The sequence below is a fragment of the Castanea sativa genome, chromosome 4, assembly GCF_040712315.1.
Source record: "Castanea sativa cultivar Marrone di Chiusa Pesio chromosome 4, ASM4071231v1".
Classification (NCBI taxonomy): Eukaryota; Viridiplantae; Streptophyta; class Magnoliopsida; order Fagales; family Fagaceae; genus Castanea; species Castanea sativa.
In genome coordinates, this window is record NC_134016.1 from 33,751,153 (window position 1) to 33,766,547 (window position 15,395).

Below are 15,395 nucleotides of genomic sequence, written 5' to 3' on the forward strand. Positions count from 1 at the left end.
ATATAAAACTACCTTATCTCTCTTTCCTCTCTCTTCCTCTTTGATTCAGACTTTTTTCCTCTTTGTCTCTCTCTTTCAACCACGCATCACCCAAAACCAAACCCAGAACAACCCATCTACCGCCCACTACCCAAACCCAAACCAACCCAACCCTTGAAACTCAGCCACCAACACAACAGAAACTAAAACCACCACCACGACCAACCAAAACCGAAGCAACCACCACCAAAACCAAAAACCCATTGGAATCTGCCACAAACCCAAAACAACAAATCCATCCACCTCTTACCACAAACCCATCAACCCAAATCAAAACAATCACATACCCAAATCAAAACAACCTCATACCCAAAATGAAGCCGATCAAAACAATGAACAACCACTACCACAACCATCGATCTACACCTTAAAGGAAGTGGTGGCAAGGTCTAAGAGAAAGGGCTAGAGAGAGAGAGACAGAGATGAGACAAAGATGGGGAAGAGAAAGCAAGAAACAGAGAAGACACAGAGAAAGAGGAGACAGTGTATGAGAAAAGAAGAGAGAGGAGAGCAAGAGTTCTTGAGAAAAGGAAGAGGAGAGAGAAAATATTTGACAATAAAGAATTTATAACAACTTACTACAATAATTCTTATAGGTAAGAATTCACTGTAGCATGGTTGTAAAACAATTTGGGTTTACACTCCCGGATAAAGATGGATTTTGACATTTTGGGATTGTAAAATAGTAATCTGAGGGTTTTACAACCCCTAATGCTAATGCTAATGCTCTTATAAATTATTGTAGGAGTGTGGCTAAAAATAAAATATATTATTTTAGTATGTCTCTCTATTACTTTTAACCAAAATAATCAATCTCTTCCTGATCTCTCATGTCTCATGTCTCATGTCTCATCTCTCTCTCTTTCTCTCCCATGACACTACTACTACTACTGCCATTGTCGCTATAGTAGCTACTGCTATTATCGTTGTCGTAGCCACTCAACCTAATCCTCTAATCCCTTTACCCATCTTCCCTTCACTCTATTGCTCTCTTTCTCTCTCAAATGAAACCAAATTCGCTCTTTATCTGTCGATTGAATCTAGCCAAGCTCACTACCCATTTCCCTCCTCTTTGTTCATATCTTAGAACCAAAGGGTATGTTGGTTTGAAATAGGGTATCATTTGAGTTTGAGTTTTGATTTTGGTGGTTTTTGATTTAATGCATTATGGTGGTTTTTGCATTAATGGGTTTTGGTGGTTGGCGTGATGGTGGTGATTGTGGTTCTTGTGGCTGGTTGTAGTGGTTGTTGGTGGTGGTTTCAATTTTTGTAGGTGGTGGGCGGTGGATGCGTTGATCTAAGTATGGGTTTGGGTGGTGGCTGTTTGGTTTAAGGAGAGACAAAGTGGAAGACAAATAGAGAGCTGAGGGAGAAGAGAGAGAAAGAGGAGTTATATTATTTTATTGGATAGTGTATATTATTTTAATGGCTTGTATGTATGATTGCCAGTATCCTAATCCGTAGAACGTCTTGAATCTCACTATGATCTCTATTAAAATGAAATCCGTGTGGGATCCCAATTTGGATCATAGGATCTCGATCTCATAGCAATACTAAAGATCATGCACTCTAAAAAAATATTCAAAATTTTTTTTTTTGCTTATATTGAGCCTCCAAATAGAGCCCAAAGGTCTCAAGCTGATAAAAAATGTAATAAATAGATCAACCCAATGGTCCTAACCTAGATTGATTAAAAAAGAAAAAAGAGCATATATAACAACAACAACAACAACAACAACAACAATAATAAAACCCTAAGGTTCACGTCAATCGTCAACTTAAACTAATGAAAAAAATTACAGAAGAAAAAAGAGAAGAGAAGAGACTTGACTATTAAGAAATCTAACAGTGATGCCACTGTAAGAGAGACCATCGATGACAAAGGTGATTTATTAATTTATTTATTTGCAATTCCGCTAACAATAACTAGAATGTTGTTTATAATGATCAACTGTACTTTGAGGAACCCATCAAAGATAACCAAAACTTTGGTTTTGAAGATTGGTGTTTGTGGTGTTTTTTGAAACAATGTTGTTTATATAAGTTGTTAGGTACCAACATCGTTATTTGCTTTGAGTTATTTATGTGAGACCTTATGTATGCTTTTTTGAGTTGTTTTAACTTAGAACCGGGTATTTGTGAGTTGTAACTTTTGAACTTTGTTTATGCATTTATAATTTGGGACTTTGCCTTTTATAAGTAATTTAACTAATGTGTCAAAATTTACTCTTTTTTTTTTTTTAAATGTTTCTATAATATATATTATGAAGAATTATAATTGTGGGGGAGTGGACCTAAATTTGCCTCGAAGACCTTAGCCCGAAGAGGAAGCCCTAAGAAACCCAATCCACAGAATGGGCCCTAGCCAAGGGTCGACAAGGGCTAAATGGGCCTCTTGTTGAGAAAATATCATTTGGGCCCATTATCAAGGTAATTCGTGAAACCTATCTTCCTGAGGAAACATGGGCCAACTGAGAAGTGGTCATCCTCTTAGTCGAGGACACCATTTTTTCATCTACTTTTCCAAGGAACACATTGAAGAGAACATAAAGCCTAATGTAATAGTCACATACGCATTTAAGGCTTTTCTCACCTAATATCAACTACATTGAATGCTGAATGATTGGCCTAAAAAGTGTAAACACCCCAAAAGTCTATCTTCATGATCAAGAAATAGCAGTAGAAAGTGATAATGGGTTGAGTAACCCCCTAAATCCAGCTAAGAGCGGGACAATTGGAAGAGGAGGGGGATCACTATAAAAGAAAGAGGAGAGCAACAAAAAGGGAGATCTAGAAAAAACCAAAGGAAGAACAAGAGAGATAAAGCAAGTAGAGTCTTTACTTATATTCATCCTTTACAACTTCTATTTGTACATCAAGAATACAATTTATATACATAAAAAGCCTTGATTCAGCTACATTTGTCTCCTGTCATCTTTTTTATCTTCCTATCGTGGATTTTTATCTCCTAAACATTAAAAAATTAGTTGAGTTGATCCTGAATACTAGACTAACTCTTTGGTTATAGTGTTTTTGACCCTCGCAATAATTATAGGTATTTTTTAATATATTTTTTTAATTGGAAAGAAAGATCTTATGATCCTAATGTCGATCATACAATTTGACCCGTGAACCCTCTCACCAATCCCATGTAGGATCTCAATCCTAATAACCTTGGTTGTATGGAAATATAGAAAATGGGATGTAGAATGTATTGTTAAATGAGTTGATAAAATAGATAAAGTAGCTTTTAAGGTTATAAAATAAATAATTTTAAAAAAAAACCTAGATGTGAATTCTATAATGACATCAACATTTCTTTGAATATGCATAAATTATATGCCTATTAAATAGTTTCGATAAATCATACCTCACTTTAATTAGATCACATGCAATTTAAAATTGGTTGTTTTAAAAATGGGTGTGATTATGCATCTAATTCTTAATTATTATTTTTAGCTTTTAGCACCTCAAAAAACTTATTTATATATTTTAACAACCCACTTATCAATACACCCTACATCTCAACTCTTTTGCACATTACTCATTAAAATTATATAGATACCCATTAAAATAATTAAACACACACCCATAAAAATCCATAACAGCCACTAATTGCCCAAGCGGCCACCATAACTATAGCCACAACAACCACCACAACCCAGCCCAGCCAACATTAGCTACAACCATCACCACAACCCAACCAAGTAGCAATTGCCATTGCCAGCAACCAACAAACCCACAACCTCATCACCACCACTAGCCCAAAGAATAAAATAAAATAAAATCATGACCTTACAACCCAATGATCCAAATCAGATCCACGAATCACCACCACCGTGACCCACAAACTGCATCCAAAACACCACCATTGAAATCTAAAGAGCAGGAGTGAAAGAGAGAGAGGTATGAGCAAGTTTGAGTCAAAGAGAGGAGAGAGACAACCAAGAGAAGGAGAGTTAGAGTGAGTAGAGAGATAACAAAAACCATTAAAATTCAAAATAAAAGTTGCGATTGTAGTTAAATGCTAAATTTTTTTAGATATAGCAATTCAGATGTTGGATGATATTTATGGTTTGAAGTACAAAAATAGTTTTTTTAGTGGTTTTACAATCTCTAATATGAATGCTCTATACTCTTTGTTGCACACCTGTACACACATTATGTGGCATCTATGTACATAATGTGTAACTATTATCACTCTTAAAAGAAATTTAAAAAAAAAACAAAATAATTAAAAATACTAAAAAAAAATTAAAAATAAGTCTAATCTATGTTTTCTTTTGTTTACTGTTTTCCTTAATATGCATGTAGGTGAGATAATAAATTTGTGTAACACTGCTAGGCAAGTAGCAAAGGCAGCCATGAAATTTCAAAGGATGATTGGAGATGATAATTTAAATTTAAGTGTTAGCTAGATGACATGGCTTAACAATTCCTATTGAGAAAAGTATTTAGTAATGTCATTGGTTTTATTATAGTTTTTTTTCTTCTTCTGAATTATGCAACAAGTCAACTATATATCAATAACATCTCATGACTAAGTTTTGGTTACATGTATAGCTTTTCAATTAACACATGCATCACATAGATTAGTGACTAGCAGTAATAATACATAAAATATTTATGATTTTTATGCAAATAACAGGGAAGTGTAATTGGTAGCATGGTTTTAAAAACTAGTACGGTCAAAGAACCGAAAAAATGGACTAGTTACCAGTTTTATGGTCTGACTTGGGTCAAATTAGTGGTCAAACCTGATGACATCATAAATAACTTAATTAATAATTTTTAACTTATAAAAACATAAAGTGATGGATTTATTTAATTTTAATAATGTTAATCATTTTTCACACATTTTATATAATAAATATCATTTAAATATTAAATGTAATTTACTATATATGTTAAAAAAAACTTATACAAAATAAAAATTCTACTCTAGTTTAATCTAAGTGTATATGTGTGTGAAACTCCCTCCTATAGACTTAAACTCTGGCCTTTGCCTCTCACACCCCACAAGCACTTATACTTGTGGAGTAACATCGCACCAAGGGTGTGTGTGTGGTGGTAAATATTGTTAAAACCATAAAAGAGACAAACAACTATCTAAGCTCCAACAAAAAAAAAAAAAAAAAAAAAAAGCCACCCACTTCTATTACTTCTCCCAGCCATTACTAACATTTAACACCCACCCAAATTTTATGACATCTCATTTACTTCTCCCAACCTTTCCACTTTCCTAATACAAATCCACAAATCCATCATAATCCAATGTAGCAGTTCCCTTTTTTTTTTATAGAAAACCTCGACCAATAGGGAGTATTATTAATCATTCAGACGAAGGTCAAAATTGTAAAAATCGAGCGTGTCAGGAGGAACAAACTCCATCCAGACAATCAAAGGACTATAGATAGCTCTCTTAGCTAATCTATGAACCATACAATTACCTTGCCTTTTAACATGGCAAAAGGAAACAAAGCTAAAAGAGGATCTAACGGAATTAATGTCATGTAATATGTGGCCAAACTCAGAGCGTGCCATATTATCACCATTGATCGAGTTGATAATGACTTCAGAATCTCCTTCAACAATCAGACTTTGAAAACCCAACTCCTTTGCAAACCAAATAGCTCAACGTGCTGCTAGCACTCCCATCATCTCTACTGAGGCAGGTAGTGGAATCTGTTGTGATAAAACAACCATAACCAATCCGTTATCATTGCAAATTATAATACCAAGACCATCAATGTTTTCATCAGCAAAAACTGCCCCATCAAAATTCACTTTGAGTAGACTTGCTAGAGGAGGACACCATCTTACTGATCTTGATGTTCATGGAATCTAGGCATAATTGGGACAAAGATGATGGTACTCCTGGAGCGCCTCACATGCCATGTGACTGATTTTGGCTAACAAGATAGCATCTTCCTCTAGGCGGAGCTTGTTCCTTCATGTCCATATCAATGAAGCTATCCAGGTAAAAAGTGCAAAACAAGCCCTATTATGTTGTGCAAGCTGAATAACATCGAAGAAACTAGAGCAAGAATTAGTAGCAGCTACCAGGTCTGTGAAAACTACTTGCCATACTGTGGATAACGATGGGCACGTCCTAAAAGCATGTATCATGTCCTCGGGGCCTAGCCTATAGTGAGGGTATATAGTCTTTGTCATCAATCTACGAGGAGCTAGATTTGCTCTTGTTGGTAAAGAGTCAAACCCAGCATGCCACATGAACGAGCGAATACAATTTGGTACCTGGTGCTTCCAAATCCCATTCCTCATGCCCTTCACCACTGCGGTAGACAAGGAACTAGGTGCTTCTTCACTCCCAATCGCCATCTCCATAAGCAATTTGTACCCTGACTTAACAGAGTACAATCCATCATGATTTCCTAGCTAGAATATTGTGTCACACCTATTGGAAAAGTTAAGGGGAATGGCTTTGATGATAGAAGCTTCCAGTGGCAAAAATAACCTGTCAATCTCGGCCTCCCTCCAGCAGCATAGATCATGATCAATCAAAATAGAGACCGGGCCATCCAGAGTAATTTCTACAATGGGAGAGATGATTCTACAATGTTCAATAGTAACCACCTATCTTGGTAAGTCCAGACTGAGGACTCATCACCAATCCTCCATCTCATACCTTCTCTAATGACATCACGCCCTTTGAGTATGCTTTTCCATGTGTAAGATCCCTTATTTTCCTTAGCATCAAAGACTGATCCATTTGGAAAAAATTCAGCTTTGAAAAATCTAAAGAATAGAGTCTTGATTCGACACCAGTCTCCACACTTGTTTGGCCAATAAAGCATCATTGAATTTCTACAACTCACAAAAGCCCATACCCCCTTCATTCTTAGGCCGGCATAGTTTGCTCCAATTAACCCAATGAACCTTCTTCATATCACCTCTATGCCCCCACCAAAATTTACGGATCATGATCTTAATCTTGTTGCATAGAGAAGTAGGGGGTTCGAAACAACCCATCGAGTTTGTAGGAATGACTTGGACCACCACTTTTCATAAAATTTCCCTACCAGCTTGAGAAAGTAGTTTCTCCTTCCACCCCTAATTTTTTACCACACTCACTCTTTTATGTAGAGAATGCTAGCTTTGTTCCTTCGACCTATAAAGGAGTAGAGACCCAAATATTTCCCACACTGCTTAATCTCAGGCACACCTAGCATAGTAATAATATTCTCTTGCATCATTTGTGGAACATATTTGCTAAAGAATAAAGTTGTTTTTATCTCTATTTAGCCGCTATCCCGATGCTTCTTTGTAAGCCAAAAGAATATTTTGAATATGCTAACATTCTTGACTAGTGGCCCTACAAAACAAGAAACTATCGTTTGCAAAAAATAAGTGGGTAAGTCTTGGACCATTTCTGCAAATAGAGATCCCCCTAATGTTTCCTAATAAAACAGCATTAATCAAACTATAGAGACCTTTAGTGCAAAGGATAAAGAGATAAGGTGAGAGAGGATTACCCTGTCGTATACTTCTGCTGGGGTGAATGAGACCTATAGGCTCCCCATTAATTAAAATAGAATACAAAACAGTGGTAAAGCACTCAATCATCAAGGCTACCCATCTCTCATGAAAACCCATTCTCCTAAGTAATCCTTCCATAAAACTCCATCCCACTCAATCATAAGCTTTACTTATGTCGAGTTTTAGAGCCATAAAACCTGCCTTGCCTGATTGGTGATGTTTCATACAATGAAGAGTCTCAAAAGCCATCAAAATATTATCAATAATGACTTTCCCTACCTATAAAGCACTTTGATTCTCAGAAACTAAGAAAGGCAACAACTTCTTCAAGCGATTGGCAAGCACTTTAGATATCAACTTGTAAATAACATTACACAAACTAATAGGTCTGAATTCATAAATAAATTCCGAGCTTTTAACTTTGGGGATAAGGGTCACTAAAGTATGATTAAGATCATGGGGAATATGGCATTTATTAAGGCAATCAAGAACCGCATAGGACATATCATCACCCAACATAGACCAAAAAGACTGGAAAAAGATAGAAGGCATACAATCTGGACTCGGTGCCTTCAAAGGTTCCATGTGTTTTAAAACAAGTTCTACTTCCATAACCTTTGTTTCAATTACCTCCAAAATTGCATGCATGGCTGAAGGTTGCGAGGATGTGAATAAATATTCATAGAAGTTGACAACAATTTCCGCAATTTGATGGTCTGAAGTGCACCACTCATTATTTTTATTTCTTAGCCCATGAATTCGGTTCCTCTTATACCTATGGGATGCTTTGTTATGGAAGTAGTGAGTGTTACAGTCACCTAACTTGAGGAACAAAGTTCATGCTCTTTGCTGCCATATCAAACCCTCCTTGTCTAACAACTCATTCATCTCCAATTGGAGTGATCTCATAGAAGTAGTGTCAAATCCCCTAGATGTTTCCCGTTCGACCTTGATCAGTTCCTTTGTTTTTTCCTCCGGTTGCTGTCGCACACTACCAAAAGAGTGTTTGCTCCATTATGTCAACCAGTCCCCGCACTTATTTATTTTGAGTGAAACCTCTGGCATAGTATTGACTTCCAAGGCGCTTCCTCAAACTGCCTTAATTGTGTCCCCACACCCTTTCTCCTTCATCCACATTTGTTCAAAATGGAATGGCTTATTCTTGCATGCAATAATATCTTCAGGTCTGATTAGGATAGGATTATGGTCTGAATAAAGGGCTCTAAGGTGTTGCACCTAGGTTGCTAGGTTTTGTACCAACCAAGAGGTGTTCGCAAAAGCATGGTCAAGCCTTTCTAGCACTAAACCTCCTGGCCTTTTACCTCGCCATGTAAATTTGTGACCAACGTAACCCAAATCCACACTCATCAACCAAGTCTTGGAAGGCCCTCATCTCGGATTCCCTCCTATCTGCATCCCCAAGTTTCTCATGGCTTTTAAGGATTTCATTAAAGTCTCCGACACAAATCCATGGTATTCGAAATTTTTGATTCAATACTCATATCATCTCCCATGTTTTTGCTTTCCTATTGGTTTCAGGAAAACCATAGATGCCCGTGAACCTCCATGTCTCCTCCTTGCCCTTATTAATAATGGCATCAATATGATTTTGAGAAGCCGAGTCTACAACAATGTCTACCGAATGTTTCCAAAGAAGAGCTAGACCACTTGCTCTTGCAACATGCTCTACCACCCACATCTTATCAAACTACAAATCATCACAATTGGCGGCGCCAATCACGGGTTCACAATTGGCTGGATTTAAGGGATTTGAAAATTCCGTAGTAATGTGGCCTCCTATATTCTCGCTTTCCTTATCAAACGGTGTCGGAGTGGGGGGCAGAGGTGCTGGATTCTGCACCATTGTGGGTGGCCTACCGCTGCTCGATGGAGGTGGTTTAACTAACTTTTTCTTCAATCCTTCGAAGTACCCTGGTACATGAATCACGTTTTTGCTAGACAGATAGACCGGTTTTGCTTGTATACTTGAATCATATTTCTTTTTACCCAGTTCCAAATTCCCTTCGTTTTGCAACCAAACCCCACAATATTTATTGTCATGATCCAAGCATCGACACCAGTAACATAGATTAGGAAGCCTTTCATACCTAAAGGAAACCCATGTTTCTGTTCCACTCTCAAGAGTCACAAATATTCCTCAGCATAAAGGTTGGGTTACATCCACCATGACTCTAACCCTAATGAAGTCGCTACCCCCAAAATCTGTGGAACCCGCATTTTTCACTACCTTGCCAACTATAGAACAAATCTCTTCAGCTGTCTCCCTATCCATATAACCCATTGGGATGTTGTGTACTTGAACCCACAATGCAACTTCATTTAGTTTATAATCATTGAGGACCGTATCCTTATTGTAGCACTGGAACACAATTAGATGCTTATCAAAACTCCATGGTTCGTTCTGTAGCACCCTCTCTGCATCTGGCTTATTATCAAAAATAAAAAGGATTTTATGATCAGCCAGGTTCCAAATCTGAAAACCATTACGTGTTCTCCAGATAGGTGTGAAAGTTCTAGCTACTGCTTCCATACTCAGAGCCCTACTAGTTAGGAATCTTGCCGCCAAAGAGAACTCTTTTGTGGGGCGTTTCTTTTGTAGTTTTATAGCATCTCCCTCTCTGTCTAGGAGAGAAAGGTTGCTCCAACCCTACATAATCTCATCCATTTGATGGTGTGATGAAAGCTTCCAAGAAAAAAAACCACACACTATTTCCTAGACCCCAAAAAGAAAACCCAACAAGCCCTAATAATACACTTGGTATTATAGGGAGCACACAACTACTTTCGATGGAAGGTACTGCAATTCTACAGTCATACAGCAAGAAGGGAGAGAGGTCCTAGCTTCCTATTCGAGAGAGAAACTATTTTCAAGACCAATTACTTGAAATTCAATTTACTTGTTTTATGTAGCAATTCCCATAACCTATCTTTATATAAAAATAATAATATAAAAAATTATAAGTTCATTTTGACATATTTTTTTCTAATACAATAACATATTAATTAATTTTTGGTGTTAAGTGAACTTTAATTATTATTACTTAGAATACTATAATTTATTAGTTTTTTTTTTTTACTCTTTACCAATTTTTTATTGAATTCACAAGAAACTTTGATAAATTATTTTATATTTTCTTTACAACTCTTTAATTTAATTTGTTAGTTTCTATAATGACTAAGATTTTATAATTATTTAATTGTTTATTAGTTAGCAATTCTTTAATTTATAAGTTTAAAATTCTTTAGATAAATGATTCATATTTTTATTGTCTTTTAGTTTTAAGGTACTGACCACATAGCAACAACTACTCCCACTCACTTCGGTCAAAGAGTCAAAAGTGCAAAAGGCAAATAGAAGGAAACGTTCAAAATACAGACACATCAAAGGAGGCTATCAACTAGTCAAAGACTCAAAAGTAAAAAATAAAAGGGTAAAATACTATTTTGGTTCTTAAATTTTATCAAATATTTGTTCATTCTTAAACTTTAAAAAGTTATTTTTTCATCCCTAAGTTTTGTTAATAGTTTTTTCAATTGTTTAGAGACAAAAATAGAGATGAAAAAAGAACATTTTTTTTCAATAATTTAGAGATAAAAAACAAAATTTTGGTAAAGTTGAAAGACATTAAAAAAAATCCAATAGTTTAGGGATGAAAGATAAAAAATAGAGATGAAAAAAGAACCTTTTTTTTCAATAATTTAGAGATGAAAAACAAAATTTTGGTAAAGTTGAAAGACATTAAAAAAAATCCAATAGTTAAGGAATGAAAGATGAACTTTTCAATAGTTTAGGGATAAAAAATGAACTTCTTAAAATTTAAGGATGAAATACAAACTTTTAATAAAATTTAGAAACCAACAGTATTTTACTCAAAATAAAATATCAAAACACTATAACCCCACACACACATTGTGATTCAGTGAAAGAAGTCTATCAAAAACTATAAACACACAAAGAAATCTATCAAAACGCTATAAACACACAATCCTATAGTGAAAAAAAGAGAGATGAAAATACCAGATCAAGCGGTAGCAGATCTAGATTAGATGGCAGTAGTGGCTACCTTTTTCCTTTGAGTTTGGAGAGTGAAGATGGATTGTAATTGGTTTGGCCCCTTTTTTTTATTAATCATTTTTTTAAATTTGATTTATAGGTTTTTTTTTTTTTGGTTTTTTTTTAAATTAAAGACCAAAAATTTTCAGTTGGACTTTCTTTTTCTTGGAGTTTAAAGCTGAATTCAAAAACAAATTAATGGGCTTTTTTTTTTTTTTGGAGTTCAAAACAAATTTTTAAAAAATATTATAGAATTTATATTATATTATATATATATATATGTGTGTGTATGTATATATTTTATATAAGATAAAAGTTCTACTTTAATCTAATCATCAAAGTATATGTATGTAGAGTTTTCTCCTGAAAATTTAAACCTCTACCATTTCCTTTACATCGCATAAGTACTTACCTTTGTAAAATGACCTTCGTAAGGTGACTTTCGAACTAAAGTTTATGGGGGTAAATATTATATATATATATATATATATATATATATATATATATATATATATATATATATAAATTTTTGAACCCCTAACTACAACGGAGGGCCCCCCTGCGTCAATCTCTCTGCATCTGCAACATATCAATAGTTCAAACCAAAATGAACTAAATATTTCCGTGTCCTAACAGCAAAATCTCCAATAAAATTCCATGGAGTTTACAAGGGTATACACGTCATCCTTCTCCTTCCTGTCCGCCGTAACAAGGTGCATGCACGATGTGTTCTTGAGTTTCAGAGGGGAAGACACCCGTCACAACATCACCCAGCAACTACACAGGGCATTAGTGGGGGCAAACATTCCCACCTTCAAAGACGACATCAATCTCCAGAAAGGAGGAGAGATCGCTTCTGAGCTTCTAAAAGCAATCCAAATGTCCAGAATTGCCATCATAGTCTTCTCTAAAAACTATGCCACTTCTAGGTGGTGCCTGGATGAGCTGGTGCAGATCCTAGAATGTAAGAATCAAGCTGGCATGTTGGTTCTTCCTATATTTTATGATGTTGATCCTCTCCATGTTGAGCACCAGACTGGGACTTTTGGTGAAGCGTTTACGGCACAAGAAGAGCGTTTCAGGAATGGGAACTTGACAGAAAACAAGTTGGAAAAGTGGAGGGCAGCGTTGACTGAGGCAGCAAGTTTATCTAAAGAATGGGACTTGCCGAATGTTGCTAGTTGGTAATTCACTCATTCTTTATCCATTTTTTCTGTGGCTAGATCTAGCTTTGGGAATTAAGCAGATTAAATTCACCATTTCTTAACAATTTAAGTTTTTGGGACAATTGGTTCTTTAACAAACTAGATAAAAATAAAATTAATCTATTCTTGCTGGGAAACTTACCCAAGAGTTGGGGATTAAAAAAAACAAGAGTTTTACTCTAACATGAAAGGATAAATCAGCAGCTTAATTTTTTTTTTTTTTGTAATGTTAATTATTTTTGCATATAAGATTCTATTATGTGAGCTGTTAATCAAACGTTTCACATGTATTAAATGGTATATAGAATAAATTCCCATCGTTTGATCTCTTGTGATAGTATAGAAGTGTTTTAATCTGATTTCTTTCTTCAATAGTTATTAGAGAAACAAGGCATTAGCAAAAAACTTAACCATCCTTGTTGATTGACGGCTCTGTTGAGCAGGGTAAATGAAAGCTCGTAAAAACGATTGCACTTCATATGGAGAGAGTCAATTTCATAGCCAATGGCTCTAAATGTGGTATGAAATTTGGAAACACAATGAGAAGATCACAGCCAAAATCTCTCTGTTTCACTTTAAATGGAGAGTCTGTTTCACAGTTAAAATTTTATTCTTTGGATCTAACAATGTATAAAGCAACATGTCATTTAATTAAATGACTTCATATTAGATGCACCTTTATATTTGTAATATTTAATTTGAATCATAAAATGACCCATTTCAACTAAAGAGCATCCAAATACTCACCCTCCTCAATGCTTGGTTACATATCCAAACTGCAAATCGATTCTTCAATTTCATTTGGTTTTACAGATAAATAAACCATTAATAATTGGATCTTATATAGCTTACATGTGGTTTTTCTTTATGGTGGCTGAAGCTTTCATCAATTTGCATGAGTGGTCGTGATTTTTTATTATTATTATTATTATTTTGACTCATTGTAGATCAATAATGTTTGCAATGTTTTCATTTTGGTCGTTTCTGGCAGGCATCAATCAAAGTTTATAAAGGAAATTGTGAAACATATTATGGATAGACATCAAGATGCACACATGAATGTTTCCATCTTCCCACCTGGAATGGATTCTGGTAAAGAGTACCTGAATCTCTTACTAAGTGTGATATCAGATGATGTTCTCATAATAGGCATCTGTGGAATGGGCAAAACAACAATTGCCAAAGCCGTGTATGATCAAAATTTCCAAAGATTTGAGGGCAGTAGTTTCCTTTCTGATGTAAGCAGAATTGCAGAAACACCAGATGGACTACTTGCTTTACAGGAACAGTTGCTTTCTGATATCCTAATAAAAGATAGTTTAAACATAGACAATGTTGAAAGAGGAACTGAAATAATAAAAAATGAACTTTGCTGCAAGAGAATTCTTGTAGTTCTTGATAAAGTGAATAGCTTGGACCAATTAAATGCACTCGCTAGAAAGCGTGATTGGTATGGTTCAGGAAGTAGAATTACCATAACAACAGAAGATGCACAATTGCTCAATGTACTTGAAATTGATGATGTTTATGGAGCTCAGGGGATACAGGTTAGTGGTTCTTTATGTTATATAGTCTGAAACAGCTTGTATCTTACTCCAATAGATTCATCATATGCAGGTCATAGCGGATAAGTATAGGCAGAACCTTCAAATGATTGCAGATAAGAAAGATTTTATCTTGAAGTCCCTTGCTCAGGTATAGCAAGCTTTCTTTCTCAAGGCTGTTCCACGAATCAATCACCTCATTGTATTGCTTTGTAATGTAGGCTCATGAAAAGGAAAGGCTGCTCATTGCCGAAATAAAAGGCGAGCGAATGAAGAGGACCTCTGAGGTATAGTTCACATTTTCAAAGTCAGAAAGCTTAGAGAGGTAGACTGGCAAAACATTTGACTTGACTTTGAACTTGATAGGCACAAAATATCGATGACATAGAAGAAAGTCTGGATCAAATGTTCCCTTTAAGTACACTCACCTCCACAATGAATGCCATAATGATTGGAATGGGAGACCAGGGTTATGGACTTGGTGCTCTTCAAGGGAAAGCGCTCGATTTTGAGCTGGAAGAGGAGATCATAAGTAGGAACGCTTTGGTTGGTAATGGAGGGGAAACGAGAATGCCTCTGTGTTATGCATACGGGGGATTTGGTGAGAGAATTAATAGAGGTGATACAGCAAAAAAGGACTCAGTTCAGGGAACAATGCATTTGAGCATCCCGGGAATATCAGAGTATGGAGATAAACAACAACAAGAACTTTGAGAGTAGAATGTGTGTGTATATATATAGAATAATTCTAGTGACATACCTAATCCCATACTGAATTTCACAACATGCTGATATGTGCAATTGCAATTGATGAATATTTTTTGCTAACTCCTATTTATATGGACCAATAATTATTGATCAACTACTCATAGTTGCACAAGACAAAAACCAGATGTGAAAATGGGTATGTTTGTAGTATTGTGGATATTACGTGTATATAGACACACACATCTTTGGTATATATAATTTCATGTGTTTTAAAAAAAATTGTTTATTTGTGGTTTTATTTATTTATTTATTTATTTCTAGTGT

General features: G+C 35.4%; 1 protein-coding gene across 1 annotated transcript; it reads left to right on the forward strand.

Annotated features, from left to right (window-relative positions):
* Positions 1–12,168: 12,168 nt before the first annotated feature.
* On the forward strand, positions 12,169–15,191 carry LOC142630753 (disease resistance protein RPV1-like). The gene is made up of 5 exons (XM_075804794.1): positions 12,169–12,798; positions 13,811–14,366; positions 14,437–14,514; positions 14,585–14,650; positions 14,730–15,191. The coding sequence occupies exons 1-5, from the start codon at positions 12,272–12,274 to the stop codon at positions 15,075–15,077; spliced, it is 1,575 nt and encodes a 524-aa protein (XP_075660909.1). The 5' UTR covers positions 12,169–12,271; the 3' UTR covers positions 15,078–15,191.
* Positions 15,192–15,395: the final 204 nt, after the last annotated feature.

What these genes read in the sequence shown, in the direction of transcription:
- LOC142630753 (XM_075804794.1), top strand. Translation starts at nt 12,272, where the DNA reads ATGGAGTTTACAAGGGTATACACGTCATCCTTCTCCTTCCTGTCCGCC. An exon ending in TTGCCGAATGTTGCTAGTTG is followed by an intron (nt 12,799 to 13,810) that starts GTAATTCACTCA and finishes CGTTTCTGGCAG; the next exon opens with GCATCAATCAAAGTTTATAA. An exon ending in ATGGAGCTCAGGGGATACAG is followed by an intron (nt 14,367 to 14,436) that starts GTTAGTGGTTCT and finishes CATCATATGCAG; the next exon opens with GTCATAGCGGATAAGTATAG.